This window comes from Somniosus microcephalus, chromosome 8, assembly GCF_052327205.1.
Source record: "Somniosus microcephalus isolate GS21.2 chromosome 8, FLI_Smic_1.0, whole genome shotgun sequence".
Lineage (NCBI taxonomy): Eukaryota > Metazoa > Chordata > Chondrichthyes > Squaliformes > Somniosidae > Somniosus > Somniosus microcephalus.
In genome coordinates, this window is record NC_140994.1 from 71,182,049 (window position 1) to 71,200,529 (window position 18,481).

General features: G+C 40.0%; 1 protein-coding gene across 4 annotated transcripts in view; it reads right to left on the reverse strand.

The window, feature by feature from the left end:
- The window catches only part of ptenb (phosphatase and tensin homolog B), a 160,760-nt gene extending 142,498 nt beyond the window's left edge, over positions 1-18,262 (reverse strand). The window contains exon 1 of one of the 4 annotated variants that reach the window (XM_085994867.1): positions 17,171-18,250. In XM_085994867.1, the coding sequence (XP_085850993.1) occupies positions 17,171-17,249 (79 nt within the window). In that variant the 5' untranslated portion in view covers positions 17,250-18,250. Of the gene's footprint in view, positions 1-17,170 lie in introns of all 4 variants that reach the window. The other 3 variants (XM_085994869.1, XM_085994866.1, XM_085994868.1) reach the window with 3 other exon arrangements.
- Positions 18,263-18,481: the final 219 nt, after the last annotated feature.

An 18,481-nucleotide genomic window follows, 5' to 3' on the forward strand; every position in this document is an offset into this window, starting at 1 on the left:
CCCTCTCTCTCTCTCTCTCTCCTTCCCTCTCCTTCTCTCTCTCCTTCCCTCTCCTTCTCTCTCTCTCTCCTTCCCTCTCCTTCTCTCTCTCTCTCCTTCCCTCTCCTTCTCTCTCTCTCTCCTTCCCTCTCCTTCTCTCTCTCTCTCTCCTTCCCTCTCTCTCTCTCTCCTTCCCTCTCTCTCTCTCTCCTTCCCTCTCCTTCTCTCTCTCTCCCCCCTTCTCTCTCCTTCCCTCTCTCTCTTCCCCCTTCTCTCCCTCTCCCCCTTCTCTCCCTCTCCTTCCCTCTCTCCCTCTCCTTCCCTCTCCCCCTCTCCTTCTCTCTCTCCTTCCCTCTCCTTCTCTCTCTCTCTCCTTCCCTCTCCTTCTCTCTCTCCTTCCCTCTCTCTCTCTCTCCTTCCCTCTCCTTCTCTCTCTCTCCCCCCTTCTCTCTCTCCTTCCCTCTCTCTCTTCCCCCTTCTCTCCCTCTCCCCTTCTCTCCCTCTCCTTCCCTCTCTCCCTCTCCTTCCCTCTCTCCCCCTCTCCTTCCCCCCCTCTCCTTCCCACACAAACTCATTTATATATATCCTTCCCCCCAGTCTCTCTCTCCCCTTCCCACACAGACAGACAAACAAACTCATTTATATATATAAAAATTATTTCTACTTTTTTCATAACAACATGCCCTCAAAAAACCCTCGGCACCGCCGGGCACTCCAGCTGGTTAAATATATTCAAGAAGGAGTTGGATATATTTCTTAAGGCTAAAGGGATCAAGGGGTATGGGGAGAAAGCAGGGACTGGGTACTGAACTTGATGATCATCCATGATCGCATTGAATGGCGGAGCAGGCTCGAGGGGCCGAATGGCCTACTCCTGCTCCTATCTTCTATGTTTCTATGATTAAAGTTTTTGATGCACTAACATTCATTGCCAATTTTCAGAAAGTGTGATAAAAGATACAGGGAACTACACAATACTGGGTAAAATCCAATGAATATGGGTAGCCTTGAGGTTTATCTCTAAATTGATAACCTAGTCAACTCCAGTCTACACTCATTCAGAAGGAATAGATACTACCTGACCAACCTCCTCACCTCCCACCTGCCATCCACCTCCCAAGATATGACATCCCAAGAACTACTCTGTGACAGTGTATTTCAACTTTTCAAAAAGCATTTGACAAAGTTCCAAAGACAACATTTAAATTTAAAAAAGTGAGGATTCAAGGTATAACCTGTGGAATTTATTTATTTATTTATATATTTTTTTTAATTGGCTGAAGGAATGGAAACAGGTACTTGTTACAATGTCAGGATGGCAGGAAAAAAAGTGGGATGTACAGGGATCAATGGGACCCCTACTATTTTTAAATTTACATTAACTTGAATTTAGAATCTCAATGCAAACTGGTCAGATGACCCCAAACTAGGAACACTTGAATCGGAAAATGCAGGACGAGAATTACAAATTTAGATAAAATACACCAATGGCTGGAACAATAAGAGCTAAAGATTTAATATGGATAAACATAAAGTACAGCATATAGGGAAATAAAGCTGAAGTCCTCCATAGTGCTAAAATAGCTAAGTGAAGTTGAAAGAAATTCAAGATTCTATGCTCAACATGTTCAATCATTGCAGAGCAACAATCAAAACAAATGGAACACTGAACTACATAGCCAAAACTGTAGCACACGAGTCAAAGCAAATCATAATCAAACTATGCAGTGCTGCTCAGACCAAGACTCAAATACTGCATCCAATTTTGCCCATTAAGACTCAAGGGAATAAATTAAACCCTCGAGAAGGTGCAGAGGAGTCAGAAGATGGAATAGTACAGCACAGGAGGCCATTCGGCCCATCGAGTCTGCGCCAGTTGTTTCGAAGAGCAGTCCAGTTAGTCCCATTCCACTGCTATCCCCGTATCTCTGCAATTTTTGCTCCAAGTATTTATCCAATTCCCTTTGGAAGGCTACTATTGAATCTGTATCCACCAGCCTATCAGGCAGTGCATTCCAAATCCGAACCACTCGTTGTGTAACAAAGTTTTCCTCATGTCGCCTCTGGTTCTTTTGCCAATCAGCTTAAATCTGTGCCCTCTGGTTATCGGCCCTTCAGCCATTGGAAACAGTTTCTCTTTATTTACTCTATCTAAATCCTTCATAACCGAGAGCAGAGTGCCAAGGAACAGTCTAGAGAAGCTTTGCTTTCCAGCCTTGAAAGGAACTGTACAAAAGAAGTAAACCATATAGAAAAGGTAAAAGCTACTTGAAAACTACTCTACAGTAGGGCAAGGGAGCACAGTTTCAAATGAGTTAAAGTCAAACTTCGGACAAACGACAAGATGCGCTTCACAAAGAATGATGCACATTAAATCTACGGAGGCCATCTTGGAGCAGGCGAATTTCAGGAGCCTGGTAACTTGCCAACATCACTTACATAATTAATCTTTCCACCAGCCTACAGAACATGCCATAAACATTATTACTGCATGTAACTGAAAGACAATATCAGAACCAAATCTTAGGCAAACGTACTAAAAAAGATTTTAATAAATGGTATATTTTTTTTTAAACTACTTAAAAAATTTGATAATTTATTAGTAAAATCTGGAATCTTTAGTTATAAACTAACTACATACAATAAACCTGTAGTATGTATTACAAAATACGGACATTCACAATCAAGCTAAAAGCATGTCGAGAGGAAGTCAGCAATGCTGCACAGTTAAGTGAGTAGGGTTTTGGTTATTTCTTTCAAGATTCAATTTTCCTTTTAATTGGTAAACCAAGGCCCATTGTGCAGGGCACCACCAAGGCTGAAAAGAACAAAAGTGGAGGTAAATCAAGTAGTGATCACGTAACACCAAGCTCAAGTTTTAGAAGCTTGAAAAAGTCCTGGGAAAGAAAAATTACATGTAGGATGACAAGGAGAATGAACAGTACATAGGAGGTGTCGCTGCAGCTTAGGAGGAACAAGGGGAAAATGTTCAGAGGGGCATAGGAGAGATGCATGGACAGGAAAAAGTAGCATTTTTCTTTTTAGAACATGCAGGAATGCGAGAAATGTTAGAAGGACCTTACCAGATATGGGAGCAGTATTTAAGTGTTGGGCAGACTTACATTTCATAGTTAAAAGTTATTGAGGGCAAAAGAAATGTCTATCTTCTTGGAGGTGTGAGACAAGTCAGGTAGCAGATGACAGGAAGCTAAGGAGACTGATGTGTGGAAGGACCAAGGATGCAGCCATGGATTATACTCGAGATATTAATAAACTTCCTGAAGAATTGGAAAAATATTTCAATGCTCCACTGATTACCATGGAGAAGATCAACACTTATTGATTCAGCCAATACACTGCGAGAGAGGTTGTGCACCCTGAAGATACACGTCGTGAAGGAATTTCATGGATGTAGAGTGGAATTAACAGCAAGTGTGGAGAGTGTTGGGTGATGAGTGAAAGAGGTCATTGGCATGAAGATAAAGTAAAGTGTAACGTTCTAGAAAACCCAGGAGTTGGTGAAAGCAGTCAGAGGGCAAGCCATCAGCTACAACACACAGTCATTTAAGAAGTTAGCATATGAAAAGAACATATGATTGTAACTAAGCGGCATTACAGAAATTCATTAAAAAGTTAGCTCTTACCAGAGATTAATTCAATTAAATAATAAATGCATGGGTTCCATTTTATTCAGTAAATACTGAATGTATATGAACATATAGGAGGAGCAACTAGAGCATCATGCAGATTAAAAACTCAAAATTTGTATGCAAAAAAGTTTCACAAGCTGAACAGACACTGACCAGTTATTGAGCTTTTCCATCTTGTTTAAAACCAGACCATCAAAAAGCAATATAAAAATCCTCTTATTTTGAATGTAAACGTTAAAAGAACTACCTTACATTACAAAGCATGACTTCCTAACACGTACACAAATACTCCAGTACAATTACAGAATTTGCACATCCAAGCATGACAAATCAAAATGCAGCGGCAGTCAAAAACTCATTATTACACATTTTTCCCCAAATCAGAACTGCAACTCAGGTTGTTGAGATGCTCTTAGCTAGTCAGTGTACATACATTTAAAAAAAAAAAAAAAAAAAAAAAAAAAAAATCGCAAAGATATGCTCTTTGATGAGAAAAATATCAGCCCATCAGGTTGCATTGTGCAGCATGAAATAATTCACAAAGCAAATGCTGTACAACATACTAAAACAATTGCAAAATACTGCAAATGCAATTGTTTATTTATATGCATGAAATGAAAAAAAAATCACCCATAATTATGTTAAAATACAACTGAAGAAAAAAGGTTCCTTGTGCCTCTCCCTTCAGCTACAGGAAAATACACATGAACAGGCACCAGTGTACAATGAGTAATTTTATGATGCAGTCTACTCCTCTTAATTTGAAGATGATTCATTTAGATTACCCACATTCAATTTTTTGTGACCACTAAATTCCTAATTTAGTGCTCAAAAGAATTTGAATTCAAATAACTAGAACTAATTAACTTCAAAACAAGCATAGATGGCATTATAAAAATGACTTACTGTAGAGTGATTGACATTGCTCAATTCAAATAATTGGTCAATTTATTTTCATAAAAAACTTTGAATTACGAGGAGCAGACTGTACCGGATATACAATTTCTCGACTCAACTGTCGATTTCCCTTTAATCCAGCAATATTTCCCCAAACAACGTTGACACTCCTGGGAATATTATTTTATTCAGCTTCTGGTTTACTTCACAATTCCACAAAATAAAAACTTTCTTCAGGTTCAACTCTTCAAAAATCACTGATTACGTGACTTTAATCTGCTGTGAGGAGCCCAATGCAATAAAAATGTCAACAGTTCCCCTGGGAATCAAATGACATTAATAAAGCACCCTACCTTTGCTGATAATTTCTATCATTTAAACCTTCTGATCAGATTACATAGTTGTAATCACTCACGAATAGAAGCTAAAATCATTTAACTTTACACAGAGACATCTCCTTATGCTTATGAACCCATCCTGTAAATTCCAATTTCGTTAAGTATGTAATGGTATGAACTGGCATTACATTTAGTTTTGATGTCTGCTCTCATTATACAGGGCTCACAAAGTGGCCGTTCTCACTACCAATAATTCAGGTCTGGATAAGGTTTATATTTCTCCCTGGAGGCAAGAGTGCAACCCACAAGCAAAAAGTTACAGAAACAATCATAACTGGGACATGAATTCTATTTTCACTTTACAACCTGATCATAGCTTACTAACAACCATTGTACATATAGTCATTATCACTTGTTTAAAATAAGCAAAGCATATGCTACATTTGATTTCCTCTACCAGAATAAAGCCACAGAATACCTCACCAATAATGGACAATTACTTTTCAGTCCTAGCAAAAGATGCATCAAACCCAAGCTCACCTTATTTTCTTGGTACCAGTTCTGTGCCATATTGACCAATGCTTACCACCATGGTTGACAAACAGTGGACAATTCAAGACTGTACAACACCTTCCATCCACATTTTTCAATATAAACATGATAACAGAAATTTAACTGATATAACGTTAACATTTCCAGAAAAATATTTGCATTAACTCATCAGCAAATTACTTATTTGCAGTTTTCTGGGGACACAAATGCATGAAACTTACAACTACTGTAAAATGCAATTGCAAGAACACACAGCCCAATCAGCCAATCCATTTATTCATCAATATTTTTCACAGCTGCAAATTCAATAATCACCAGCTCGCATTGTCATTTCCTTCCAGTAAACTATTCTTTACCACTGTGCATCTTTTAATTCTTTGTTTGATATTTATTAAATACAACCAAAGCTCTCATTAATATTGGCCTTCATAAATTATATAGGATTCCTAGTTTAGACTATATGTTAAGCTTATTATTGGACAGTTTGGCTAACACATGTTGCCTATAGGGTGGAGAAAAAGAAACCATTAATTTAAAAGTGCAGTGCCCAGAATTTTTAATTTTTTAAGCTGAATATTAAAAAAGCCTATTTACTCATTTCAATGAGTGCCCATTTTGAATTTTAGTAGGTGGAAAATCTCAATCAAGCTTTTAGTTTATAAATGGCACTAACCTCCACTTTGCAAAGTACATTCTTGTTAAAAAAAATATTGATCAGCTCATGAAGTCAACATAGTGGCCCTGAAATTGCAGTGCCTGCAACGCCGTACTCTCAGAGTACGCAGTCATATTCCCTTTGGAAGGCCCCGCAAGTTCAAGGTACGCCTTGACAGATCATCCGAACCACCTGAAAACTAAGTATTGCTGGTGCAGAGTTGGGCTATTTGCCCAACAACTGCCCACACAACTCTTACAGCTGGTAAAAGCAGGCATAGGGCCTGCTTGCATCAGCGTAAGAGTATATAGGCTTAAATAAAACATTTAAAAATCCCAAATTGTGCACAAACACTTAAAATTAGTTTATGCAAATATTGGCCTGGATTAATGATGTTTAAAATGATCAAAAATTACATTTTTATTAAGGTTGGTCTAATGAAGGAACTTATGAATAAAATTGTAATTCTGTACATTGTATAATTATTTGGGGATTCCCTTCGTAAATGATTGCAATGGAATTCCCCTTAGTCATTGGAGGACCGGGCCCACATGATCCCAGGTACGCTTCCGTACTGCCTGCATCCCTGGGGCATAACGTTGCCCTCCGCCTCGCAGCGTCAGACCGCAACTCTTCGCAGCCTGGGCACCAGGAGGTAATTTCGGAAATGTTTCGTGGGTTGGCGGCGTACTCTGGAGGGACGCCTCCGACCGCAATTTCTAGGTCATAATTTAAAAATTAAAAAGCAGCATTCTTTAACACTAAGCTACAAAAGGGACAGAAAGCAAAAAACTGTTATATAGCAAGACAGATACCGTTGTACAGGAAACTCTCGATTTACCAGCACCCAAATAACCGTAAATCTCTGTTAACCGGCAAAATTCAGAAGTAGGTTCAGGTAAGTTTTACTTCATATTAGTGGCCGTTCCTGGATCTGTGGCTGTGTAACCGGGGTTCCTGCACCTGTTGCTAAGCAACAGGGATGCCTGGATCTGTTGCTGTGTACCGGGCTCTCGTACCTTTCACTATACCTCTCTGTAATTCGGACTTTTTGATAAACCAGCACCACGCCGGTCCCATCGGTGCCGGATAAAAAAAGAGTTTCCTTGTACATCTTATTCCAAAACAAAACACAGCATATACTAACTACAACCAGTTTTCAAAACCACTATCTCCTGTGTCGCACATGTTTTGTTTGCTAGAAGTTGACCTTTTCATGATTAAAAAATGAAAAATGAACACATGGTGGCAATTTGCTTTTCAGCAAACTAAACTACAGTATAGCCATTTAAGTCAAACTATGGCAAGAACATCTAAGTGTTAAGAGGTTACTGAAGTTGGAACATCGTCTCACCTTTTGAAAATAGGCAATTAAAGCATTCATTAGTTTGTATTAACAATCCGCAATTACATAGGTGATTAATTCTACAGACTAATTGTGCAGACTAAGATGGAAAAAAAGGTTGCAAGGGCACTTATAGTGGCACCAGGAGTACACTGCTAGAGACCACATACAGGAAACTTTTTTTTATCCGGGACTGACGTGGTGCCGGTTCATCAAAAATTCCGGATAACCGAGAGCTATAGTTAAAAGATACGGAGAGCTGAGAGCTCCGTATAAAGCAACAAACCCTGTTGCTTAGCAACAGGTGCAGAACAATGGCCACAAGTTCCAAGCGTCTCTGTAGCTACACCCTTGCACAGCAACAGATTGAGGAAGGAAAGTACAATATGAAGTAAAACTTACCTGAACCTACTCCTGAATTTTGCCGGTTAACCGAGATTTCCGGTTATTTAGGTGCCGGTAAATCGAAAGTTTCCTGTACCACTGAAACTGAAGAAGACAGCCAAACTGAAGCTAGCAGTCACCCTCAATACCTGAACATGCAGATAGATCAAACACTTGCAAGTTAAAACCTGGGATCCTTTTACAATGCATGTGCAACATCCTTGTAAGGAACCCGCAGCTAGAGAAGTGAGCTTATATCAATACAGGAGAGTTTATTCCAGAACATAGACGCTACCAGAACACCACAGTATAAATGGGATTTTAAGTTACTGCTGCTGTGCTGCACCTAAATACAAGCTTTGAAGCTTAGTGATACTCTCCTTCCTTTCCTCCTCCTCCCTTCCCCACCCTCGGAAATGCTTAGCTTTGAAAGTAACACATCCGATATTGGAAACTCAACAGTGCTATAAAATCATGAGCCATAACCACACACAACATTCTGGACCACCATACCACCTTGAATAATCACTCTCTCGTAAGCACTACAGAATTGGTGCCATAGAAATTGTAGTGTCAGCAGAGCACTTCCAAACCTTAAGAAACAGCAGCTGTAGAGTAGCAATCTCACAATTGCTCCCAACAATTGGCCTGATAGCACAAACTCAAATATTCCTACTGCACCCAGTGTGGATTTTCCATTTTCAAAATACCATGATCTCCAAGTGAAATTTATTTCAAACTGTAGATAGTTGCACGTTGTGAGCCTACTCCCACTCGGAATTTGACTGAGCTGCCCAAACTAGTTTCCTTTAGGACTCTCACATCCAAAGAGGTGTGAAAGTTAACCCTGGAACTGGAACTGGGCTTGGTAGGGCAGCATCCGAACCTACTGATCCAATTTCAACTATTTGCAAACCATCTATTCATATAGGTCCTTGATCATTTCTAGATTGATTATTTTTTGCTTCTTTAAAAGTTCTATTCGATCAGTAAACCTTACTGAGATAATGACCTACGTGAAGACCTGACTTCATTAGAATAATTACTAAATCTTAGACAATCTCTGTGGCATTGCACACAGGGAGTCAAGACCAGATGTGAACAAAGGAATTTATAAGGGAAACGTTGACACAAAATGTGTGGTGCAGACAGGAAGTGCACATAAACATAAGATTTTTAATAGAATATAGATAGATAAAAAATAACAAAGTTATACAAATAATTTAGGAGCATGTGCTCTGGTAATTTGAAGTTTTGCCTCGACACCTCCTTTTTCTCTTCACATACAAAATCAAACACATCTGTCTGAAGATTATATTTGAACTTGTGGAATCAACAGCACATAAGTAATGAACAGGAATACATGACATATATCTGCTCTCTCAAGGCTGATAATTTTTTATAATGCGGTCTGAGAAGACATTGCGTCAACCATTTGTAGAGATACAAGTCACTGGGCGAATTTCAGGTGTTCGCCCCCTTAATTCTCAATTTGCAATTGCTGAAAATTAATTTCACATTTGAACACAACAGCCAAAATTCTAGAATCATTTTAAACCTAGAAGTAGTACACATGCACGAGTTGGGGAAAGCTTTCAATCTCAACGTGGATCATTCTGTACTTGTGGCATTTTTCACAGAAAATCTCCAAGAAGCATTTCAGGACTGCTCTTAGCATAACTCAAAACATCTTCATTAACACAGATGCATTCATCAGTTTGAAAGCACTGAAGACAATTGCCATCTGCATTACAAAATTCTGATATTACACCAATGAATAAAATTTACTACATTTCTACTAGATTCCAAATACACTAAATCCAGAGAATTTCCATAAAACAAAGCATTACATTGAGAAACTGGACGTGCTAAACATTTCCTTACCATGATTTTAACAATTCAAGGATAAGAACCAATGATGCTTTACATATATTCCTCTTCCCCATATTTCTACAACCACGCACTAATATATCCCAGATTATTTTCCCACCTATCTTGACTATCATTACAGCCTTCATTCATTCCCCAACACTCCCAGATATTCTCTTCACCCATCTAACCATTGGCTTGAGCTTCTGTCATGTTAGTTTCAAATTACTGACGATCAAAATTGTGCATCATGAGCCTGAATTTATATTAGTTTCTCATGTTCAAGCACTGCAATATATATATATATATATATATTAGCTGTTCATTCACTTGGGGGGAAAAAAAACCCACTCAGATTACAGAATTTGCACAATTTATCTGTACATCATAGGGGAAGCTTAATTCCATGACGAAAACAATATAAAATCCTGGTTGAATTCCATAACTGGCTTTAAGGCAGAACTCATACTAACGAAAGCATAGTAGCAAAAACTAGGCTTGATTTAGTAAGAATTTAGAGACGATTTATACCTATAGAAGTAGCGGCATTTGGGGCATAGGATGCAGGAATAGTTTCCAATGCGAAAGTACCTGCAGCCCATAACCTAAGTTCTGAAACAACTTATGGCTTAAAAGGAAGGTCTTTTCATGAAGTGCTTTGCCACAACTACGAGAAGAATAACATTTCATGTAAGCAAATGTGTTTGTCACAAAAGAGCACAAGAGCAGTGTACCCAGCAGTAACCACTGATTCCAGCTTGTCTGGAATGCTTACGAGGCCAGAAACACATTTGTTTTCTATTTTTGTTATCAGTGGAGTTCATAGAAAAATTCAACAGGGATCAACTATTTTACACAGAATACTTTCCTACTGTAATCAAAACCCATTCCACGGGTCAACAGGGAAAAGCACATACAAATTTTTATTCTACATAATTGTCTTCCCTGTCATCAACCATAAACAATGAGGATAACAAAGCCCTCTAATATTCCCCACCTCAAGAAAAAATGAATTCAGTCTGAAATAGCCCTTTAAACTAAAAGTTAGCACAAAACTGCTCACATTTTCCAAAACTACTAAAACAAAATTCTGAAACTGCGTGTGCTTTCCCTTCTCCAGCTCTTTGGCAGGTGGCGCCAAAAGTCAATGGACACTGCATCAACAAATATGTAGATCATGAACTACCAAATTCTGCCAGACCAAGTTATTGTACTCCTATCACACGAGAAGTGAGAACGGCCTCAAAGGCTCAAAGATAAAGAAACACCGAGGGTATCAAGAGTCAAACACCTGACAGCTTATGACACGTTAACATTTTATCCTCCACAAGAGGTCAGCAAGATTGATTCCCCATTTTGTAAAACCTTAGCATGCTCCGAATATCACATTGGACCTTTGCCCTCTAAAAAGGAACTGCATGCGACGGCACTGTCACGTATGCCAACTGCTAAAAAGGATATAATTGTACAGTCATATTTCAAATCAGCAAGTTTCAGAAAGCATACTGGTGGGCGTTGCCACCTGGCTAGGTGCTACCACCAAGCATGTGAAGTATTTGCTTAGTTTCCCTTTTAATTTTTTCCTCATGCTGTTTTTGGTCCCAATCCAGCAATCTCTACAGGTTGAGAATCTATTTTGTGCCAATGGAGCTGGAGTTTAACAATGTCCCTCAGCAACTGTGAAACTAGTCTATAAATCACTTGTTATCCCCCTTGTAGTAAAGATAAGCCCTGCCTCTATTAGCAAACAGCAGCCTCATCAAGAAAGACTTGCATTTATACAGCACCTTTCACAACCTCAGGATGTCCCAAAGCACTTTACTTTTGAAGTGTAGTCACTGTTGTAATGTAGGAAACGCGGCAGCCAACTTGTGCACAGCAAGCTCCCACAAACAGCAATGTAATAATGACCAGACAATCTGTTTTTAGTGATGCTGATTGAGGGATAAATATTGGCCAAGACACCGGGGATAACTCCCCTACTCCTCTTCGAAATAGTACAATGGATTTTTTACGTCCACCCGAGAGAGCAGACGGGACCTCGGTTTAATGTCTCATTCGAAAGACGGCACCTCAGACAGCGCAGCACTCCCTCAGTACTGCCCCTGGAGTGTCAGCCTAGATTTGTGCTCAAGTCTCTGGAGTGGGACCTGAACCCATAACTTTCTGACCCAGAGGCGAGAGTGCTACCAACTGAGCCACTGGTGACATCAACTTGCAGCAGGCCTACCACACGACTTCTAAAGTCTCAGGTGACTATAGAACTTAATAAGCCCGACAACAGTCACTAGGACATCACAATTGAGTCTTGGGTAATTCCACACAACTGTACATCATGCAGTATTACCCAATTTAAGGTTACAGAGCAGAAGAGGGACCTTGGCGTCAGACATGGCTAGGACAGTTTGATAAAAAACTAGAAATACAATACGTGGTACGGTCGTATCCATGTTTAGTTTTGTTCCCCTCGTGTGGCAGGAGACATTGAAGCCCTGGAGAAGGCCCAGAGGAGGACACCCGTAATGATAACTCATCATCTGGCACTTGGGCATTAAGATGGGCTCAGGCAACAGGGCTTTATCAATTAAATGAATGAGGTCTTTAAAATGACAGTGGGAATAGATTCTGTTCAGATGGACAAGTTACTTGAGCTGGATAAAAATGGGAGAACTAGAGGGTACAGTGTAAAAGAGTTAGTTTAGATGTTAAAAAGTATTTCTTTTCACAGACTCATCAATCTAATCATCGAATAGATTACCAAAACATGCGGCAAGTATGGATTCACTTGAATGTGGATGAGTTCCTGAGTCGAAGACATCTGAAATTTTATAAACTATGTGACGGGTCGCTGTGATTAGCATCGAGCTTGCTTTGGGGATTGGAGAGGGCTTTTTCCCCCTAAATTGGCCACCATGTTTTTTATTTTACCTCTCCCAGGATTGGCATTAAGGCTGTACCATGTTGGGATAGAACAGGCTTGATGGACCAGTTGCTCTTTTCCAAGTCAAACAGACCGATGTTAGTTTTGAATTCTGCAATAGCCTGCTGCTTTATTCAACTTTACCTATTGTTATTGATAAAAGAATTACTTCTAGGTCTAATCCCATTTTGATTTTTCCACAAAATTAACACCAAAAAACATTATACAAAAGTAAAACTAGGGATTCATCGGTGTGACAATTCAGGTGTATAATCTCCTTTTTAAGACTTTCAGAATCAGACCATTTAATAGTTTTTACAATTCCAAAACATAACCATCCAAATCCATTTCACTGAAATTTTAATTTGTGTTTCAAGACCAATATGGCATTTGCCTAATCTTTCAATTCAGCTACTCCCTATGGATAAGGGTTGCAGAGCAGAAAAGGAAAACATCCTGCAAAGGCAGTGCTATTCACAAACTTTTTTGCCAAGGGCCACAATTCCAAGTGGCGTCTAACTGGAGAAGCACTCACACAAATGCTCGAATACGCTGTTCCACGCAATGATGAGATGCAGATCTGTTCCCAAAATTTTCTACGTGGTTTATCTCCCAATTAAAATCATATCACTGTTATCATTTGCCGAGTGGATGAATGACAGCTTTCCACAGTAATAGGAAAAAACCCTACAGAATCAATAGTTTTATTAAAATTCTAGGTTCTACAGTTTTGCGTTCTACCTTGCTACAGATAGTAGAATAGCTCTCTCACTGAAATATATTTATTTGCTTTCTGTTGCTGGCCAATCAGAACAACCACCTACTGCTGAAGTAGAGCAACGTGTGAACACATGCAAGCTCGCTCCTAATTACAGCTTGGTGTAGTGACCCACAGAGGCAATAGAGTGACCTTCGCCCCCACCAATCCACTGAACATGGGTAAAATCACTATAGAAAATGAGCTAGTTTGGAAAAAATAATGTACTCACTGAGGTTGAAGCAAGAGAAATTATTCAAAACCTGATCCTCATTTCTGGCCCATTGCCAACAGACCAACATCGAAAACATCCCCCACATAGCTTCGGCTTGTGCAGGAGGATCACGCATCAATCCACTGACTGAAGGAACCCTCAAAGCTACAAGAGTTGCATCCAAATACAAGTACCACTTATCAGAGGTAGTTGCTAAAGTTCCTCATAAGCTACTACAAAATGTATGCTGTAATCCATTAAAACTATGACAATGCACTGTACCTAAATAACAGCAGAATCTTTAAGAAAACGTTTACTCTCAAAATCCCTTTTTTTTAAAAAGCTAGGCTTCAATCAGACTGTATTAGATACTGCACCTTTGAAACCATGACGATTGCTGTAGTAACACATCTTTGAATTGAGATGACATTGATAAGACTCCAAACTATTCTCCCACTTCTGGCTTCCTTGCATCTCCTTCATACTACTTCTTTGCAAATGTCTTGATTGTGTGCTGTCCTTTGTAAATACCAATAAAAATGAGTATAGAGTGGATTTTGCATTACAATTAAATAACTGTAATGCAAAATCCATTACAATTCAAATATCAAACCACGATAGATTTATGTGACACCTTATCCTCGAAGAGATATCAAAGAAATGCAGTGACTGTTAAATAGGCAAATATAGCAGTCATTCTACACATAGCAAGATCCCACAAACAGCAATGAGAGGAATGACCAATTAAATTTTGTTTTTGATTGAAGGAGAAATATCAGACAGGACCCTGGAAGAACTCCCTGCTGCTTTTCAAATAGTACAATGGGATCGTCAAAGTCTTATCAGAACCACTAGACCAGACGTATACTGTCAGCTTAGTGTCGCACCCAAAGGATGTCTCCCTCAACAATGCAGCACTGCCTCAAAAATGCAGCACTCCCTCAACAATGCACTGAAATGTCAGCCTAGATCCAAAAGTGGAACTTGAATCCACAGTGCTATCTACTGAGCTATGCTGACACATGAGTAGAATGCACACATCTGAACCTCTTATTCTTACAACAACTTGCATTTATATAGCACCTTTAACAAAGTAAAACATCCCATATTCCCTATAGTATATAGGTAAAGTTTGCGGCAAGTCTTATTCCATGTCTGGCTAATCAGTGTCACAATGCCCTCGATAGATGACAGCCACCTGTGACTGAATTGCATGACTTGAAGTGAATGTTATTGCACCACGTAATTTGAACGGCGGTGGTAGAACATTTAAAGCATATTAACATCTCCCAGTATGATAGCAAAATACTGCGGATGCTGGAAATCCAAAATAACAGAAAATAATGCTGGAAAAACTCAGCAGGCCAGGCAACATCCGTGGAGAGAAAATAGAGTCAACGTTTTGAGTCAAACTCTTTGTCAAGAGATGTTAACATCTCCCAGCATAGATACATTGTGGATTCTAAGTTATTAATGTATGCAGGACAAGTTACACCAAAGCACTTGCAATATTTACTGTAGACTGCTGCATTGCTGTTCCCTTTCAATATTAACTACTCAAGGGTACCAACTTTCATTTCATTTTTCATCCAGATTCTACTTCTCTGGTCATTCCAATCATGAAGGCAAAAGACCAAAACTTGACTACATAAAACCAAAAAAGAACTTGTCTGCAATATGTGAAACATAAGCTTTTAAGTTTCATAAGATTTCAGATTAAGGGTCAATGATAAAACATGCATAAATCGGTATTTTCATAAAGAACTGTGTACGGGAACAATATTTATTGAACAAATTTTGGGTATATTTTTGTTCAGAGTAAGAAGATCTACCTTATTGCTAAGGTTTGACCCAAACACAGTTCGTTTTGCTTCATTTTTCACACTCAAGTCTCAAAATATTTTCTAAGCGGCAGCAGATTTTCCACTTTATATATCCATAATCCAGTGTGTCGTATAGCTTAATTATAAAAACACTGCATGATACTCAAGCAAAAATTTAAAGTTTTGACAAAGTAGCAAATGTTTTCTGAAGCCATAATATGCCAAATTTGTAGAATACTTTCTCCTACAGTAGATCATAGAAACATGATGAAAAGCATGTGCATGGTTATTTTCAAACCATGTTATAATCAAAGTCATAACAGGAAAGCATTAATGAAAAGTACTCCTGAACTTTCTGTTGCTTTCATTTACAAAACTGTATCAAGAACTCAAACACCAGTAGTTCTTCCTCAAGGTATTCAACTTAGTTATGCAAATATCTTGCATATGCAGCACATTTTTACACCCTAACAAAGGAAACATTGTGAAAATAGGCAAAACTGATTAACCAAAATGTCAATACACAAATTTACCAACCAGTGCTACAGTGAAAAACTCAGTCATACAAACACACAGATTTGAATATTGGATTGTGAACGGACGATTTGCATCTCACCAACACCAGAGACTGGGTACAACCCAAGTTTTCCGTATGTGCATAATCGACACCCAAGTCTGTAGAGTTGCTAGTGATATTCCAAGAACGGAGGGTTCAGTACAATTTTTTTTAATGCCAAACCATTTCCCAAAGAACCACGTGACATAAAACTGCAGTTAATTCTAATGCAGTGCAGGTTTATCAGCTACATTACACACAATATTTCAAATCCTAGTAAAGTGCACAAGATCAGACAGCGTGCCTTGTAATTTTAAACTGATGCACAATGACATCACCACCATAAACTGCTCGTTACAGTATTCCACTTGCATGTCAGTTTTCTGTCCTTCCATTCAACTGCTACTAAACTAGAAATAAGGCCAAAGGTATCAGCAAAATGACCAGTCACTAGATCCATTCCAATCAAAAGAACCTCAAATGACTCCTAAATCATTGTATTCGTGACAATGTTAACAGCACAATGACTGAGGTTTTTTTTAAACTGCACCTATAAAGGTCTACCGCCCATTTCACTAGATAGCAGCATTACTTGTACATTAAACTAAAAATAGACTACTGAATCCAGTAGTGATATAGAATAGCAGCAGAGTAAAGCAATTGCCCTCGACACTGCAAAGTGATTATCTTTAATTATACGAAAGGTCGTGCAAAAATGCATACCTATGCCTTTAAAATCTGTTTGAACGATATTACGCATTTTGGTTAAAGTCACATATTTGGCATTTAACTTCATCCATTCCTATCTAGGCCAAGACCTAACCGCACTCTGTACAGTACGTATACCCCCTGCAGAGGCTACGCATGGCAGCTCTAGATCTGCACAATAGGTATTTCAGCACCACAATGCAATGTATATAATGACAGTACACATTTAATTTAGAACGCCTGGGCCCCACGTCCAATTCATTGTTAAATATAAAGGAACTCACCCAGTATCTCTATGCAGCCACTTATGGAATTACCCCAATTTAAATACGCTTCAATACAAAAAAAATTATAAATTGTATAATTCCCACAGTCTCTAAAAGAGGGAGGGCCAGGTCTCCCCTCCCTGATATAAAATAAAATGAAGCACTGCATGGATTTCTTTGCACTTCTCCATTCAAACCTTGTAAGCCACAAGAGACGCAATTTTCCAACCCCCACCTCCTCAAAAAAAAATGGATACATGTCAAGTCCAAGTCGAATCCATCTTCCTGGTATCTTCTCTTGTTCCTGCTGACAAGTTCTTTGATTCTCGAAGCCATGTCTCTGCGATCCCGGTTGAAGAGGAGGAGGTGGTGGTGGTGGTGGTGGATGTGGAAATGGGTTTCTTGGCTTCTGCCTTATTATGGCTGCTGTCACACCGGGGCCTACACACCGACTGCCAGCCCCACACACACACACTCTCTCCCGGCGCCGTTAATATTCTCCGCGGGGGCTTCGCTCCAGTTTTTTTTAGATCACCATCGAAGGAGTTAATGGGGGCAGGGAGGGAGTGGGGAGAGAAATAATCCGACGGGGTAAAAGTGAAAGCGGTGCGGGAGGAGGAGGAGGAGGAGGCCGCCACATTCACCGTTTCTCGCTGCGATTTTTCCTCCTCCACTGTCGCCTCTACCGCCACCGTTACCGTCGGGGGGGGGGGTGGGGGAAAAAGAGAAAAAAAATCCTCGTCCGTGCTTCAAAGGGAGGAATTTAAAACGAAACAAGATGACTTTAAAAAAATATATCTATATATTTTTAAAAAAATTATACATCCGCAGCCGCTCCTTTCCCTCCGTCAAACGGCAGAAATAATCCACACTCCGGGATCCAGACCGCTCCGTATTAAAAATAATAATCATAAAAAGTCAGCAGGAAGCCGAGCCCCCCTCCTCCTCCTCCTCTCTTCTTTCTTTCTCTTCTCTCTCTCTCGGCCGATCGCTCCGGCCCCGGCCCTGGCCACGGCTCCAGCTCCGGCCCCGGCACCGACTCCAGCTCCCCAAGCTGCTGCGGCCGCCGGACTCTCAAACTTCCATCATGGCTTCCCAGGGAAAAAAAAGCGCAATGGCCCCGAGTGGGAATGAGAGAGAGCGAGCGAGAGAGAGAGAGAAGATAACCCTCCGCCTATTAAAACATAAACCCTCACCCCTCTCACTGCCAGCAACTGAACTCAGGGCCGGTGGAGGGCACCCTTTTTTTGCTCTGTGCCAATTGGGACCGATTTAAACGTTTGAAGGCAGCTGTCAGATTTCGGCCGCTGCACCGATATCGTTTCTCGGTTTGGTTAGGTTAGGAAGAGAGAGAGAGAGAGAGAGGGGAGGAGGGATATGAAGTGAATTAAATCAGTATTACAACATTTGCGCTGGTGATTTGGTGGCGGCGTGACACGGGCCGGCACTACTTGCGGCGGTCACGTGTCCGATGCGATTTGGGGAAGTGGCGACCGAGCTCGAGCGGGCGGCAGTTAAACGGCTCGGGAGAGGTGGCAGAGCGTGCGGCGCCTCCGTGACCGGGGAAA